Source organism: Gossypium raimondii, chromosome 4 (assembly GCF_025698545.1).
Source record: "Gossypium raimondii isolate GPD5lz chromosome 4, ASM2569854v1, whole genome shotgun sequence".
Taxonomy (NCBI): Eukaryota; Viridiplantae; Streptophyta; class Magnoliopsida; order Malvales; family Malvaceae; genus Gossypium; species Gossypium raimondii.
Genome location: NC_068568.1, coordinates 40,986,400 through 41,001,910, shown reverse-complemented (window position 1 = coordinate 41,001,910; position 15,511 = coordinate 40,986,400). Strand labels below are relative to the sequence as shown.

General features: G+C 35.8%; 1 protein-coding gene across 3 annotated transcripts; it reads right to left on the bottom strand.

Annotated features, from left to right (window-relative positions):
- Window positions 1-8,123: 8,123 nt before the first annotated feature.
- On the bottom strand, window positions 8,124-14,801 carry LOC105779629 (uncharacterized). 3 transcript variants are annotated; one of them, XM_012603468.2, is made up of 5 exons: window positions 14,657-14,801; window positions 13,963-14,200; window positions 10,764-13,855; window positions 10,559-10,656; window positions 8,124-10,423 (listed from the first exon to the last, which is right to left on the bottom strand). In XM_012603468.2, exons 2-5 carry the CDS (start codon window positions 13,984-13,986, stop codon window positions 9,288-9,290), a joined length of 4,350 nt encoding a protein of 1,449 aa, XP_012458922.2. In that variant the 5' UTR covers window positions 13,987-14,200; window positions 14,657-14,801; the 3' UTR covers window positions 8,124-9,287. The 3 variants fall into 3 exon arrangements, with proteins under 3 accessions (XP_012458922.2, XP_012458919.2, XP_012458920.2); XM_012603465.2 differs by having other exon boundaries at window positions 8,124-10,656; XM_012603466.2 differs by having other exon boundaries at window positions 8,124-10,656; window positions 13,963-14,106; window positions 14,657-14,777.
- Window positions 14,802-15,511: the final 710 nt, after the last annotated feature.

The following is a 15,511-nucleotide window of genomic DNA, read 5'->3' as shown; positions in this document are numbered from 1 at the left end:
CAACTAAATTACAAATATGAATCATAGAGTCGAGGTTTACTTATCGTTTCTTAGTAAGTTTAGACATGGAATCGACAACGTTTCACTAAACTAATAAAAAGAATGGGTTGAACGGATATTGATTTCGGATTCGGGATCAAAATTAAATTTCAGCTATAACACCCATAACCTGTCTTCGTCACTGGATTAGGGTTACGAAGTATTACAAAACAATTCAAAGCATTCAGTATCACACAATATCAATTTTACAATTTAATTCTCGAATATTCATGTAGCATTTAAATTAAAGTGAAACATTCATTTATGGGCCTTAAATCGAGCCTACGAGGCCTTAAAAATAGTTTAGGAACAATCAGTAACCAATTCGAAACAAATCAGAATATTTGGGGGAAAAATGAAAATTTTCCAAAACAGGGGTCACACGGCCATGTGATAGAGCCTAGATTGTGTGGCTCCAAACATGGTCATGTAGCTACTCCACACAGCTGTGTCGCAGGTCATGTGCCAGCTCATGTGAACCATGCACCTAACACGTTCGAGGCACATGCCTATGTGGGTTACCCGTGTGTGACACACGGCTGTGTGACAGCTCGTGTCCTGGGCCGTGTGTGCCCAAAAATGACCCAAAACATGTCTATTACTCATCCAAAAGCTTAGGTGCCTACACCTAACAAAATTACCTGTAAGCAAGCTCTAAGAATGCAATCAATGACACTAAAAACATGCTGAAACGATCAACCTAAAGTCTAACCAATGTGTCTTCCATGACACCACAACACAAACACTCACACATTTCTTTCCTTAACTAAATATACAAGCCACAAGCACATTCAAAATGACTTACATTCAATCCCAAAATGGCATGCTTAATTTAACCAAACTTACCATTTCATGCTCATCCCACTACTTCCATTTATGCTTCAACCTAGAACTAGTATGCTTATTTAAGTAAATACTCAACCACAACACCATATGCACATCCATTATACAACATAAGTACTTATAAACCATTACAAAACATAATCAACCCTTCAATTACATGCCATATAAGCCAAGTTTCTTCAAAATCTACCAAAGGTTCTCGGATAGTGTGATTCTTCAAGTTGATTCGATTTCCTGATTTCCACAAAACGTAATCTACAAAGAAAGAAACAAGGACACGAGTAAGCTTTCATAAAGCTTAGTAAATTTGTCGATTAAACGATAAAGCTTATCGAATTAACCTAATAATTCAATTAACAAGATTAATAAACAGAACTCTTGTCAGTCACAGTTCACAACAGGTGAGTGATACTCGAACAATAGTGCAAATCAATTTTTCCACATTTCAATAATATTCAATAATCAATCAAACATTGCCCAATAAACGATATATGGATATGAGTACACATTTAACCATCCAGAACACATCAAATGCTCATACGAGCTAATCCAACCGATAACACACCTCGGTACTACGTGCCTCGCCCGATGGCTAACATCTGCCTTCATAACACACCAGAAAACACTATAATATGACACGATAGTCCGCAACAAATGTAAGACATCGGTATATTCAATGAACAAAATATATATAGAAATCATTATCACATCTCATACCAATCCCGTACCGTGCGCAACACAACCTATTGGCATGCCAATCGTACTATATCGTAGTTCATCGGCTCAGAAAATATCAACAATAACTAATGTTATATCAATCCATTACTTCAATTCTCAATTACATGGTGTCAATCCATCATCTAACAATAAACAATTTAGTTCATACAATAAGCATTTAAGAAAATGTATTAAGATTAAACCTAACAAACTTACATGACCAAAATGAAGTCGAAGTCGAGACAACGATCAATCCGTTACTTTAGTTTTTTCGCGATTTGAGTCTGATCGATTTATTTCTTGATCTAAAATAATAATTCTATTCAATTATAAATTTCCAGCAACATAATTAACTAATTTTATGCAAATAAGTTATTTTATACATTTTACAAAATTACCCCAACATTTCACCTTTTATGCAATTTAGTCCTTAAGTCCAAAACTTGCAATTTTACCATTTTCAACTAAAACAAAGTTCAGCCAAATTATTAACTACTTCATTACAACCCATACTTGCTGATATTTTACACAAGTCCTTGTAATTTTATCACTTTAACATTTTAGTCCTTTAACATTAAAATTACTAAAAATTACTTTACAAAATAGTCCTATTTAACAACCCAGCTTAATAATCTACCATAAAACTTCAAGATTATACTAAACTCATCAATGGAATAATCCATGACATTTGGCAGTTTTATAAATTAATCCCTAGGTTAGCTAGATCAAGCTAATACAAGCTCAAAAACATAAAAATCACTAAAAATGGACAAGATTTACCTCCCAAATCAATGACCCCTAGCTTGGCCTAATAAGCTCTCTCCCTTTCTATGGTGTTTCAGCTTTCAACCAAAAATAAAGAAAGGAATATGATGATATTATATTATCATTCTTTATTTTAACTTAATATTTTACCTTTTTATTTACAAAATTAACATTTAATTTATAACATGTAAAATCACTTAAACATGTCCATATTTTTCCAACATATAAAATGTGGTATAATTACCATATAGATCCATTAATTTACCCTTTTAACAAATAGAAATCATCTATGATGGGTAACTTTTACCTTTTTACAATTTAATCCTTTTACCATAATTAAGTAACCAATAGTCAAAATTACCGAACCAAACTTCAATTCACCTATAATACAATTCAGTAAATATTTAATAAACATATTTACAACATCAAATTATGGAAACGAGGTCCCAATACCTCATTTTCAAAAACCACTTAACTTTTTGACTGAACCACTTATACTTATCTATTCGTTCAATTTATAAAAATTATTAAGCTAGAATTAAATATAATATTATAATTGACTCATAAATATTAGATAATAATATGGACTTACTCGTCAAATTTGTGGTCCTGAAATCACTGTTTCCGACACCATTGAAAAGGGGGATGTTACATCAGCAATGGAGAGCAAAAATTGTGTAAAGAGATGATGAAAACAAAATTGAAGTGAAATAGGGAGAAAGGAGAAAAAATTTCAGTTTAATTAGAAAAATAAATTATAGTTTTGTGTTTAGGAAAAAGGATTAAATAGTTAGGGTTTTTAAATTTTAAAGGGGTTGAATGGTAAATTCCCATTCAACCGAAAAAAAATGGAAATGAGAGGGATTGGCGTGACTTGATCCTAGGAACCAAAAGGAGAAATGAAAAGGCTTAACTATTTGGGGTGTTACCCACTCTTGGTAAGTTTTCCCTCCATTTAATATTTGTTTTAAGGCTTAACTGTTTGGGAAAGGTATGGATAGAACCTAGGACCTCTAAGGAGTATACTAAGCCATGTTATTTCTTAGTTACTTATTTCATCTAACCCTATTTATTTTGGGGTGTTACAGTTTTCCCCTCCTTAAAGGAATTTTGTCCTCGAAATTTACCTGGTTTGAATAGATGAGGATATTGTTGATGAATTGCATCTTCCGGTTCTCATGTGCCCTCCTCGGTGCCATGGTTCTGCCACAAAACCTTAACAAGTGGGATTCAGTTCCTTCTAAGAACCTTTACTTCTCGATCTAAGATTTGAACAGGTTCCTCATCGAAAGACAAATCTAGTTGTACCTAAATTTCTTTGATTAGAATAATATGGGAAGGGTCAAAGCAGTAACATCTCAACATGGAGACATGAAAAATATTATAGATTCGATCCAATTCGGGAGGTAGTTTCAATTGGTACACAATTGGACCAATTCTTTTAAGGATTCGATAAGGTCCTATGAATCTCGGACTTAACTTACCCTTTTGACCGAACCTTAACACCTTTCGCCATGGGACACTTTCAAGAAGACCTGATCATCGACATTGTATTCAATATCTTTTCTTTTTAAATCTACATACGACTTCTGTCTATCAGAATCCACTTTTAGTCTATCTTGTATTAGCCTTAGTTTCCACTCAAATTCTTACACTATTTGGGAACCAACACTCTCCTTTCAGCCAGTTCGGTCCAACATAAAGTTGTTTGACATTTACGACATCAATCTTGTCTTTTAGGATTCCCATCTGAATAACCTGACATATCCTTAATGGTTTTCACCCAACACTATGATGACTGAAAAATATGTATAGTATTGAACTGTTATCCTTAGAACACACAAAAATTCCTTTGTTTCCAAATCTTCAAGCAAATAATACCAAACAAGGTTTGCCAATCAACCTCATTAAAAACTATGCCAAATGTATTCATTAAGTTACCAGACAACCAAGGCAGCAAAGAACAGGAGTAAAAACTATTCCTTACCCTCAAAGGAACAAGTTGCTCCCACACTTCTCTTGCTTTACAACAATCCCGAAGCACGTGTAAAGTAGATTCTTCGGCACTGCAACATAATCTACAAGAAGGATTATCAACCATACCTTTTCTACAATGTTTAGCATTGGTGAGTAAACATTCTTTAAGAACCAACCAAAGAAACTGTCGAACACGCTAAGGACCAGAAATAGACGTGCAAGCTTCTATTTATTTTTTGTTGGTTGTAGGCAGCCTTTCATAAGAGTATTGTGAGTTGATTTAACAGTAAAAATACCATTAGTAGACCACTTTAAAATCAAAGTATCATACCCTACTAAAGGATTCAGTGCTGGAATGCTTGCAATATAAGAGATGATATCAGTATTCAAATACTAACATAGATAGTTCCAATTCCAACTACCATTAGCAATCATCACCTCCTTGAGAGTAATAGACTCATCAATCAGCTCGGTGTTAGAATAGAATTTAAGTAATGGACCAAGATTCGTGATCCAAGAATCCGTCCAAAATTTAACTAAACTTCCATCCCCCACTGACCAAGAAAGGCTTTGACGAACAAGTGGCCAAACCGTAGCTAGAGATCTCCTGACAAATGAACACTGGCCTCTTGAAATGTCTACTAGGAAATCATCCGTAATCTTACATTTAGCTCAAAGGACTCTAACCTATAAAGTGTTCTTATTAGTAAGAAGACAACCTAATTTAAGCAAGAATGCCTCATTTTGTTCCTAGAGATGTCGAAGACCTAATCCTCCATTGGAAAAAGGTTGGCAACAATCACTCCACTTAACTAAGGCTGGTTTATGACTAGCAGCTGATTTTTCCCAAATAAAACCTTGGGCAATCTTCTCAATTTCAGTACAAACACTAACAGGAATTCTAATTGTTTGCATAAAATAGTTAGGAATAGATAAAAGAACCGATCGAGCAAGAGTCACACACCCTGCCATAGAAAGAAAATTAGCATCCCAACTATCCAACTTTTTCTGAACCTTCTCTAAATTTTAGCTTTTTGATTTGGCTTGAAAAGTCAATTTAGAGTATTCGTTTGACTTAAAAAGCTATTTGTTTACCATTACATTTTACTTGAAAAATTGGTTTCGCTTAAAAAACACTTAAAACTCAATAGTAAATAAAGCCTTACTAATTTCATTATCCACATGAAGGCTTGAAAACTTTATATATTTAAAAAATGTCATTTTATATTTTTACTTTTTTTTCTTTTCGTGATTGTTATTTACAATATTTCATTAACAATTAAGCTTAATATACTTTATTATCTTGATATATTTTAGGTAAATTTCTCTTTCCAATTTATCTTCCAATAGCTCAAAACCAAATATATTTACTCCAATTCTACACTTGGTCACCTACCTTCTAGATCATTTGAAAACCTAGAAATAAGCTCATATTCAACAACATTTATTTTAACATTGTTGGAGTCGTCTTTAGAAGCAAAGATTACTCCCACAATGTTCTTCAATTCTTTACTCTTGAGTCCCTTCACATTACACGAACACAAATTTCCAAATCTTTTCTTGATCTCTTTACCTCTTTAAGATAAAAAAATAACAATACAAATTTGTTAACAAGTTTCAAGCGAGAATTCTCTTTTTGCACTCTATCCTCCTTGTGCTTATAATGTCTCTTCTTGCAAGTTTCTTAATAAAAAGAAAAGGTTTGCACTCTATCCTCGTCCTGCTTATCACGTCTCTTTTTGCAAGTTTCTTAATAAAGAGAAAAGGTGAGTTAATCTTCTGTTGTAACCCACATATGCAAGATGGAAATTTCAACTAACATTTGAAGACATTACTTGACTTCCTACCTTAATTATGTTTTTACGAATGTACCAAAATAAAGGTAAAATATTTTAATTTTTTTTCTTAATTCATGTTATTTTTCATCATGTCATAATTATGATAAGGGTAAATTACACTAACAGTCACTCAACTTTGATGCAGCTGACAAAACAGTCACTATGGTTTCAATTCAATCACTCAACTTTTAAAAAATAACAAATCAGTCACTAATGTTCTCGAAAAGTGACAAATCAGTCACCCATTAACATTTTATGTTACAGACTTAACGAGAAAAGTGACGTGGCCAGTTACCTTGCCACGTTGGAATTGAGCAGCCAAAGGGACATAATTTGGAGGGGGAAGGGATGGACAAAAAAGAAAAGAAAAGGGAAGATTGATATTTTGAATGGGCTGAGCAGTAAAAGAAAAAGGAGGAGGAGTAGGAGTAGGCAAAGGATCTTAAAATGAATTTAATTCAATCAAAATCAACTAAATCATCTAAAAGTATCAATCCTTCTTTACTTGCATTCCCACCACCTGCTGAAGCTCCATTCAACTTTGGTTTCTCAAAGGCAAACAATGCAGTTCCTACTCCCGTTCCTATCCCTGCCTTCAATAATCTTGGTACTACTTCTATTTGTGCCCGTCTGCCCTTAAAAGTTCCTTCACATGAGTTCACATTTGGTGTCGGTCATACTCAGAGAAGTATGTTTGAGAGCCCAAGGAACCCTAATGCTAGTGGAATACCCTAATGCCAGTGATATTCCAATAGATAGTACTTAAAATCCCAAAGTTTGTTTTGCAAAATCAACTGTTTCACCGAAAAATCGAACTAAGATTAACTTCTATAATGTTCTATATGATATGTGGGTGTAAATTAGGAGTAAATCTTAAAAAAAACTTCTAGATAAAAACAAAATCAAACCCGTTTTAGGATACTTTCGCAAATTCGGACGTTGAGAAGATGACCACCGACGAGAGGATTAATATAGTACGAAACTAAGTCCATTTGACAGTACACTACAACAAATCAAGGTTGCTAGTTTCGAAATTGTGCTTGAATTTTCAAAAATTTTGGTCGTTCCTTGGAGAAATCTAAACCATTAGGTGTCCAAAGGGTGAGGGGAGCTTCGTTTTGGTGATGGGATTAATTCGAGGCAATGCTGGAAACCGGATGCAAAAATGGGTAGAAGTGAAATGTGTAGAGAGCTTTGGAGAATTTTTTTTCTCCAATTTTTGGAACAAGAAAGGAAAAAAGACATCGATAAAAAAAATTATTCAGATTGTATCTTTTTTTTCTCTTCTTTTTCTTCTTCCTTTTCTCCTCTTATTCTTTGTTTTCTCTTTTCCTTCTTCTACTATCCAAGACCCTTTAAACGACAACTAAAATGCCAACATAGCCAGTTAAATAATAAATCAACTTAGTACGCGAGACTAATTAGTTATTTTTTAAAATTGTAATTAAAATCAGACTAACTATATTGTCAATTGCACCAAAATTGAGCAACTGCTTATGTAATTTATCCTCATGATAATTATTTGAACTGAACAAAACCGTTCGGTCAAATTGCAAATTGAAAATTGAAGCACCAACCCAAAAAGAAACATCAAATCGATTAATTCACAAACCGCCTATTAAACTGAATTAAATAATCAATTAGACTAATAATTCAACCAGTTATTTTTTATATTTTTATGTATTTAAATTTTTTAATAATTTATTTGATCATACCGATTGGAATACAATCAATCCAATGTAAAAACCTTTGTCTTAATATATTTTAATCAAAACTTGATAAATGAAAATTCCAAACCTATAGAAAACCAATTAGTGAAATGGAGGTCAACACAAGACATTTCCACGTAAACAGCAGAATCAAACAGGAATTGTGAACACATCAATCAAACATCCGTCCATCTCATCTCACAATCCAAATCCCCCAATCACTTTCAATCACTCATTTTGTCTTCTTAAATTATGTAATAATCGTATTTCATCAAATAGGCGTAATCAACAATTTACTCATTTAACATACCAAAAGTGACCAGGATGACATGATAGCAACCATGACCCATTTTAAGCAAAATCAAACAAATGCAGCAGCCACTGCAATGTGAATGTGAAAGTAAAATCCTTTGTAGCTGACCCATATCTCATGATAAGTGGCGAAGTTCAAAACAAAAAGTTCAGACTTTACTCCTACCGGAACAACAGATTCAAGTTAATGTTCACGGAACCGTCACAAATATGTACATAGATGTGTTCACGTTCATTTCTTTCCAAGTTTCCCATGATTTATCAGGCCTTTGAAGATGCTATATCCTCGTATCCATATCCTAATATAATTCGAATGCGAATACCAGACATAGATACTTGAAGAAAAATGAAAAATCGAAGCACATATCACAATAACAATAACCTGTTGCTTTGAGCCAAAACAAAACCCAGGCCAGAGCCAAACAATCTTCACCTCACAACTACCTGTAAAGACCAGCTATTTGGCATAAAATTCAGCATTTGCAGCTATGCTTCTCTTTCATTTCTTTTAAATTATATTTTTCAAATTTCATGGCAATATCCGACTGTCCCTTGAAAAAAACTCACCTACCTGTGATGTTACTGAACAGGGATGACATTTTACAAACACAAAGTCGAACAATCCGGAGTTCCGGACCACGCGAACTAATGCCATTTTTGCAATTGAACGGATGATTAGGCTTGGTAGCAAATGCACAAAAGAGAATTTATTCATCATGTAATAATAGATAAACTGTGATCATACCCTCATTTTGTTTCAATCTTAAAAACGCAAGCACTCGCGTTTTCTCAGCAGGGAAAAGGTCTGCCCAAAGGAATAACCAGCAAAAGATTATAACAGAGAAGACTGGAGTCATTCAAAACCTGTCAGACAGAAGAGTGCCTTGATATGTTCTTTGGGCAAAAGTACCGTATACTTACATAGCACTTAAATTACCTTCTACCATTTGCTGCTTCCAGATTTTATTCTACACCCTAAACAAGGGGTTACTGCGTATGCAGAAAATAGAGAATGGTAACAGATTCTGCCCTGCTGCTCTGATAACTTACACCATTGACAGTAGACTAATGGCATAAATAAACCTACTCAAAATCGTTTTCGCTTCGCTTGTGACATATCATCAAACCCATCATCATGCCAAACCTGACCACCGTGCCTGAAATTTCCTTCCTGCTCCTCCATGTTTCTTGTCCTCCTAGGGGCATTCCCTGGTCGGTTTTTGATCCGTCTATCAAATTCTCTTTCCCTCATATTCCCTCTTTCATGCAACTCTGGATCATCTTCAGGACAGAACCTGAAGGATCTAGGACCACCCTCAGCATTAAGATGAAAATTTTCACTATCAGCAACACTGTAAGGAGACCTAAAAGGACGTACAGGTCCACGTCTATCACCATACCTCCTCCTCTCATCAGGATTCCCATCGGTTCCAAGATCATGAAACCTGCCAGAGGGCATAGGCCCACCAAAGTAATCGTCACCTTCATTCCTTTCTCGAGGATCTACAAGATCCAACCTTCTACTGTTTCTAAGTAAAATTCGACCAGATGGGCTCCTATTAGAGATGCCAGATCTTGGATGACCATGATCTCGACTGGGATCCAGGTCTCTCAAATCATTAGAGGGTCGAGACAAATATGGTGGAGATCCATGCCTTCTAACACCCATTTCGCCAGCAAAACAAGGACGATCAGGTGACCTTATTCTCTCCATCCTGTAAAGTGGTGGTGATCTTCGATGAGGTAATTCCAAAGGGCCTCCAAATCCATCAGGTGATCTTCTCCTAAGAGAAGACCATGGACCAGGAGAACGAGTTCGTTGTCTGGTAGGAGATTTTGAACGTGTTCGCGGGATACCCCTTCTCTGAACAGATGTAAATTCCCTGTTCCCCCTCACAAAAGGACCATCTAATCCCTCAAATGAAGGTTGGCAGCGTGCGAACATTGGGTCTGTATGGTCATCAGCAAAACCTCTCATATGCCTCAACCCAACTAATTCAGATCCATCTTCAGCAATGCATCGACTTGGACTAAGATTTCTTGGAACTCTGCGAACCATTGGAAGCCCACGTCCAGCAGGTCCATCTCTTCCACCAGGAGACCGCCTCCTTGGGGGTAACTGGGAGAAAATTGGTGGATCATCATTCAAGATCTTCCTCCCACCTCTTCCAGTACCAAAATATGCACCATCTTGCCCATTATTATAGCTACTAAAGTTAGGATCTGCATCAGAAACAGCAGATGCATTTTTATGTCTCACAACACGATATTCTGTAGGACCATTATAAAACTCTGAAGCAAAGTTACATTCTGAATCCTGATCACCACGTAGGGTGTCTATCCGACTGGAAATCCTACCTCTTCCACGCATAAAACTTATTCTATTATTCCTGGATGGCTGAACATGATGCCTCTCTCTGGGGAATCTATGTAAACTGTCGGCATAAGCTTCATCTCTGTGGGTAAACATTGTCAGGAAAAAAAGTTATTACAGACATATATTACTCATCGAATGTAATAAACAAACTGAAAAAAGGCAGCAATGATAAATAACAATAATCACCTCCCTCGATGATGGAACTTATCTCCTTCCAGGGCAACATCAGGCAGTCTCTCTCTTCCTATTTGTGACTGCAATGTCCTGCCTGAAATAGATCTTGTTCTACCAGGGGATGATAGATTAGAAGCTCGAGATAAGTTTATAATTCGACTCCTATTACCTCCATTGTCAACATCCTTACCCGCATCATCACCACTTGAAAATGCTTCTCCCTTTGGTAAAACAGAATTGCCTTTTCCTTCTGAATCAGTTTTTTTAGCATCATCTGTACCTTGAGAAATGGTCACTGAAGTTCCCTGGCTTGTATCCGAGAATTGGATAGATGCCAGCTCTCCCTCTTGCCCTTTAACAGTATCCTTTTCTGATGCATCGAGCGATTTTCTTGGTATGGCTTTAATGTGTCTCTTTCCATCCATTTGACTAGAAGGCATCTCAACAGCTGAAGATTCTTGCAAACAGGCCTCTTTATTAGCTTCAGTAGCAGAATCCTTATTGACAGATGTGTCGGTGCATTCATTAGTATTAGTGTCATTACTCGTTATTCCGGGGTCTTTGATTAGAGTTTCTTTTTCTCTGAAAGAGGATGACAATGGATTGTTACCACCATCATTCCCATTTCCTGCTTCTTGCATCTCACATATCAGAACCTCTATCTCAGTGTTCACCACAGGTTCCCTGACCTCACCATCTTCAAATTCCTCCTCTCCTCTACGATCATGTTCTATATCCATAGCTGTAGCTAACTCTCTCTTGTCATCTGACTCATAATCGGAACCATATGAATCTTCCTCTAAAACATCACCTGATAAATTTATTTTTTCCTCATCACTTGCAGAACCCTCAACTGATCCCCTAGAATCAGGAAGTTGTACATCCATGAATTTCAGCTTGCAATGATCAGAATCTTCAACCATTTTACTTTGGGAAGTAGAGTTATCTAGTTTACCAGCAATGTTTGATTCATTATCATCATGGTCCACAGAAGAAATCATTTCAGAAGCAACCAGGCCCTCGCCACTGGGCTCAGTTTCTTTAGCTTGCATAAAATGTTCGGCATGAGTTGTAACATCTGCAGAAGAAATCATTTGAGAAGCAACCTGGCCCTCACCACTGGGCTCAGTTTCTTTAGCTTGAATAAAATGTTCAGCATGAGTTGTAACACCTGCAGAAGAAATCATTTTAGAAGCAACCTGGGCCTCAACACTGGCCTCAGTTTCTTTAGCTTGCATAAAATGTTCCCCGTGAGTTGTAACACCATGTAATGACGAATCAGTAGAAGTAGGTACTGCTAGCATTTGTTCATCTGATTGATTCATTGGTCCCTCCATTCTCTGCGGCGTTTCCTTGTTACTCTCACACACTGGTTCAGGTTTTATGGAACTAGCATCAACTGATTTTAAGGTACTAATAGTTGAAGATTTTAATCTTTCCAAACTGCACTTTTCAATTATTTCAGACTTCACCTGTGTGATATTTAACAAGCCTGTAGGTTTTGCTTTAGTTACACCAGAATCACTTCTGACTCTCTCATCAAGTGGTTCTGATTTTACAGGCTTGTAGTTGACCATTGTCGGCTTGCTGGCAGGTACTGGTTCCCCAGGTGAACTGACATTTGCAACAACATGGCCTGAAACAATTTTACCTGAAGAACCTGCCGGTTTTTCATTGGGGTTCAAATGTAGATAAGGTGTAGTGAGGCCCAAACGAAGTGAATCCTCAGCGCTATACTGCTGGCTAGAAACTATAGATGACATTTTAATTTTGGCTCTGTTCTCAATTTCTTCAGGTATTTGCAGCTGTGTAGGCATACTTGCAACAGTCATCCCAGCTGAGCAAATTACCGGCTTTATATCATACATTTGAGTAGCCATTTTCCTTGCACCATCATCACTGGCAGGACCTTCCCAATAATCCATTGTCGTATTCAAATCCCAGTTCGTTCTATCAGCTAGCATATTAGAACCCTTAGTATTAGGCTGGACTGCAGTACTTCTCGGTTGAGTAGTGCCTTCTCCTTTGCTTAAAGATAGATTCAAGGAAACAGGTTCCGTCTTTTCCTGATTCCGAAAACCTTGCTCATTATTTCCACTAGCCATAGCTGAAGGATATTCCCTTAAACCTAGGGATAATCCAGGGCTCCCAGAAACTAAAGGTAACTGTGATCCAAACTTTCCATCTACACTTTTCTGGCTATATACATCTTTCCCTACACTAAAGGTGAGAGAATCATTGCCTACCAAGTCCAATTCAGATTTTGCCAACTTCCTCATGATATTGTCTGATGTCCCAGTTGCCACAAGCTTCCCTTTGCAGCTGATATCAGCCAAAGACCTAGACTGAATTGCAAAGCTTTGTTCTTCAAGTTTTACCCTAAGGAGATTAGTATTACCCTGCACCATGCTAACATTTGTATCATCTGAACTTCTCTTCTCTTTCTCATGTGCTGATTTCTCACTTGCATCAGGAAAGCTCAAGCCACTTCCTCCAACACTACTAGCATTAGGATTTTCCACAGCCCTACTAGCAATCGAACCAGCTGCAACACTAATAGCACTGGAACTCATCACAACACCAGAAGGATAAGAACTTTCGGCAACACTACCAGCATTCAAACTACCCGCAAGCCTAACAGAAGTAGAACTCACTGCAGCACTGGAAGCTTTAGAACTTGAGGCAACGCTACCAGCATTAAAACAAGCTGCAGCACTACCAGCAGTAGAACTCATTGCAACACCCAAAGCATTAGAACTTGTAGCAAAACTACCAGCATTTAAACTAGCTGTAACACCATCAGCATTGATAACACTGGTTTTCGAACTCCCTAAAATTCCACTGTTGTTCAAACTCGCTACGACACCACTGGTGTTTGAACTGGCTAAAGCATCACTGGTACTTGAACTCACTAAAACACCACTGGGTGTTGAACGCACTGCAACAATACCATCATTCGAAACAGTTGAACCTTGAACTGGACTAGAAAATCCTTTCTGCTCCAATTCATTTTCAGTTGACAAAATAAAAGGAAACCTCCTTTTCTTTATAGGAATACCTGCAGTGTATTCACTAAACTGCCCAACACTGGGTTTAACCCCCATCTAACAACAAAACATAAATTAATCAATATTCAACACAAAAAAAATGCGACACTTTAACTAAGCTTAGGTTCTAGTAATTGAAAAAAAAAATGAAATTTAAAAATCACCTCTTCTTTTCCCGATACCGGCATGATCCCAAATATTTGGCTTGGTGAACTGACCCTTCTTTCCTCTTTAATAGCTTTTAGATGAAAATTAACTTCCAAGTTCCAATAAAACAATTCTTTTTAATCAGACCCAGAAATCACTCCCTATTCAAAATGTAAAATCCCCAAATCAAAATCGGTAGATTTTGATCAACTCCCTAAAAAGCCTACAAGAAAATCAGTAAAAAATTGCCTGCAACTGCATCCAAAAATTGGTTTCAGATTGATTAAATAATTTATGAACTCTAAAACTAAATAAACTAACAACAAGAAATTAACCGCAATTAATTTTAAAAATAAAGAAAAAACAAAGTTATACGGGACGTAATGCATAAAAATAAATAAGTGAACGTTTAAAGAAACTGTAACACGACTAAAATTTTCTAAATCCAAACAAAAATTTGAAACAAACAGATAATTTCATGCAAAGAGAAAGAAAGATGAAAAATTAAATCAAGAGCAGACGAATCTGATTAGGGTATTAAAATAACATAAATACGATCTAAAAATTGAAAAAGAAAATTAAAAATTTGTCAATTTCCAGGAAGAAGCTCATGAAATCAAAATCTAACAAGAAACATTGACCAATAATAAAAAAATCAGGGAAAAAAAGAAAAAAATCTACAAAATTAGAAGAAGAAGAAGAAAAAACTACCTGATCAGAAGAGGCGAGGAGGAGAAATCTGAAACTTGAACAAAATGAAATGGAATCCAACTATCCTAGGGTTTGAGCAAATGCTTTATTGCCTTGCACTCTGCATTATTATATAGAGAAAAAATTAATTATTATTTAATTATTTAATAATATTTAATATTTAATTGATTCGATAAGTCTTCGTCAAGATTCGAAACACGAGGCTCAATCAATTATTGACGCGTTGTAACCTTTTATAAAAGAAAAATAACGCGATGTGACTCTACCATAATTCCTCCACTTGTGTTTGCCGGCCAATCTTTACTTTTTTATCGTTATCGTTATTTATATAGTGGGATCGGGCCCGGTCGTGATGGAATTTTTTGCTAATGTTCCAAACCCATTGAAAATGACCAATTTACCACGTTAATCATTTATGTCCCTCCCAAGTTCGAGACGGCAACTGGGTGGCTCTGCTTCATTTTTTTAATCCCATTACATATGTCACGAGTTTTCTTTTTACATTTTTTCAAGCGTAAATTATTAAAATAGTTAATTTGGTTTGTTTTAAGTTTTATTTTAGTCATTTATGCTTGAAATGTTATGTTTTAATCATTTATATTATCGTGTTGTAACATTTTAGTCATTGAACCATTAATTATCGTCAATAGTGTAGCGATTCAACGATTAGTATGGTGGATTAGTACCCATTGATGAGTAAAAAATTATATATTAAATCTAAATCGATCTAGCGATCAATGTCAAAGGTTGGAAATCAAAGAAGAAAATTGTTTAGATTTTGGTTCATAGATTCATGATGTTCAAAATTGTATTATGATAATAAAAAAAAACTAAATTGTAAAAGAGAAAGTGAAT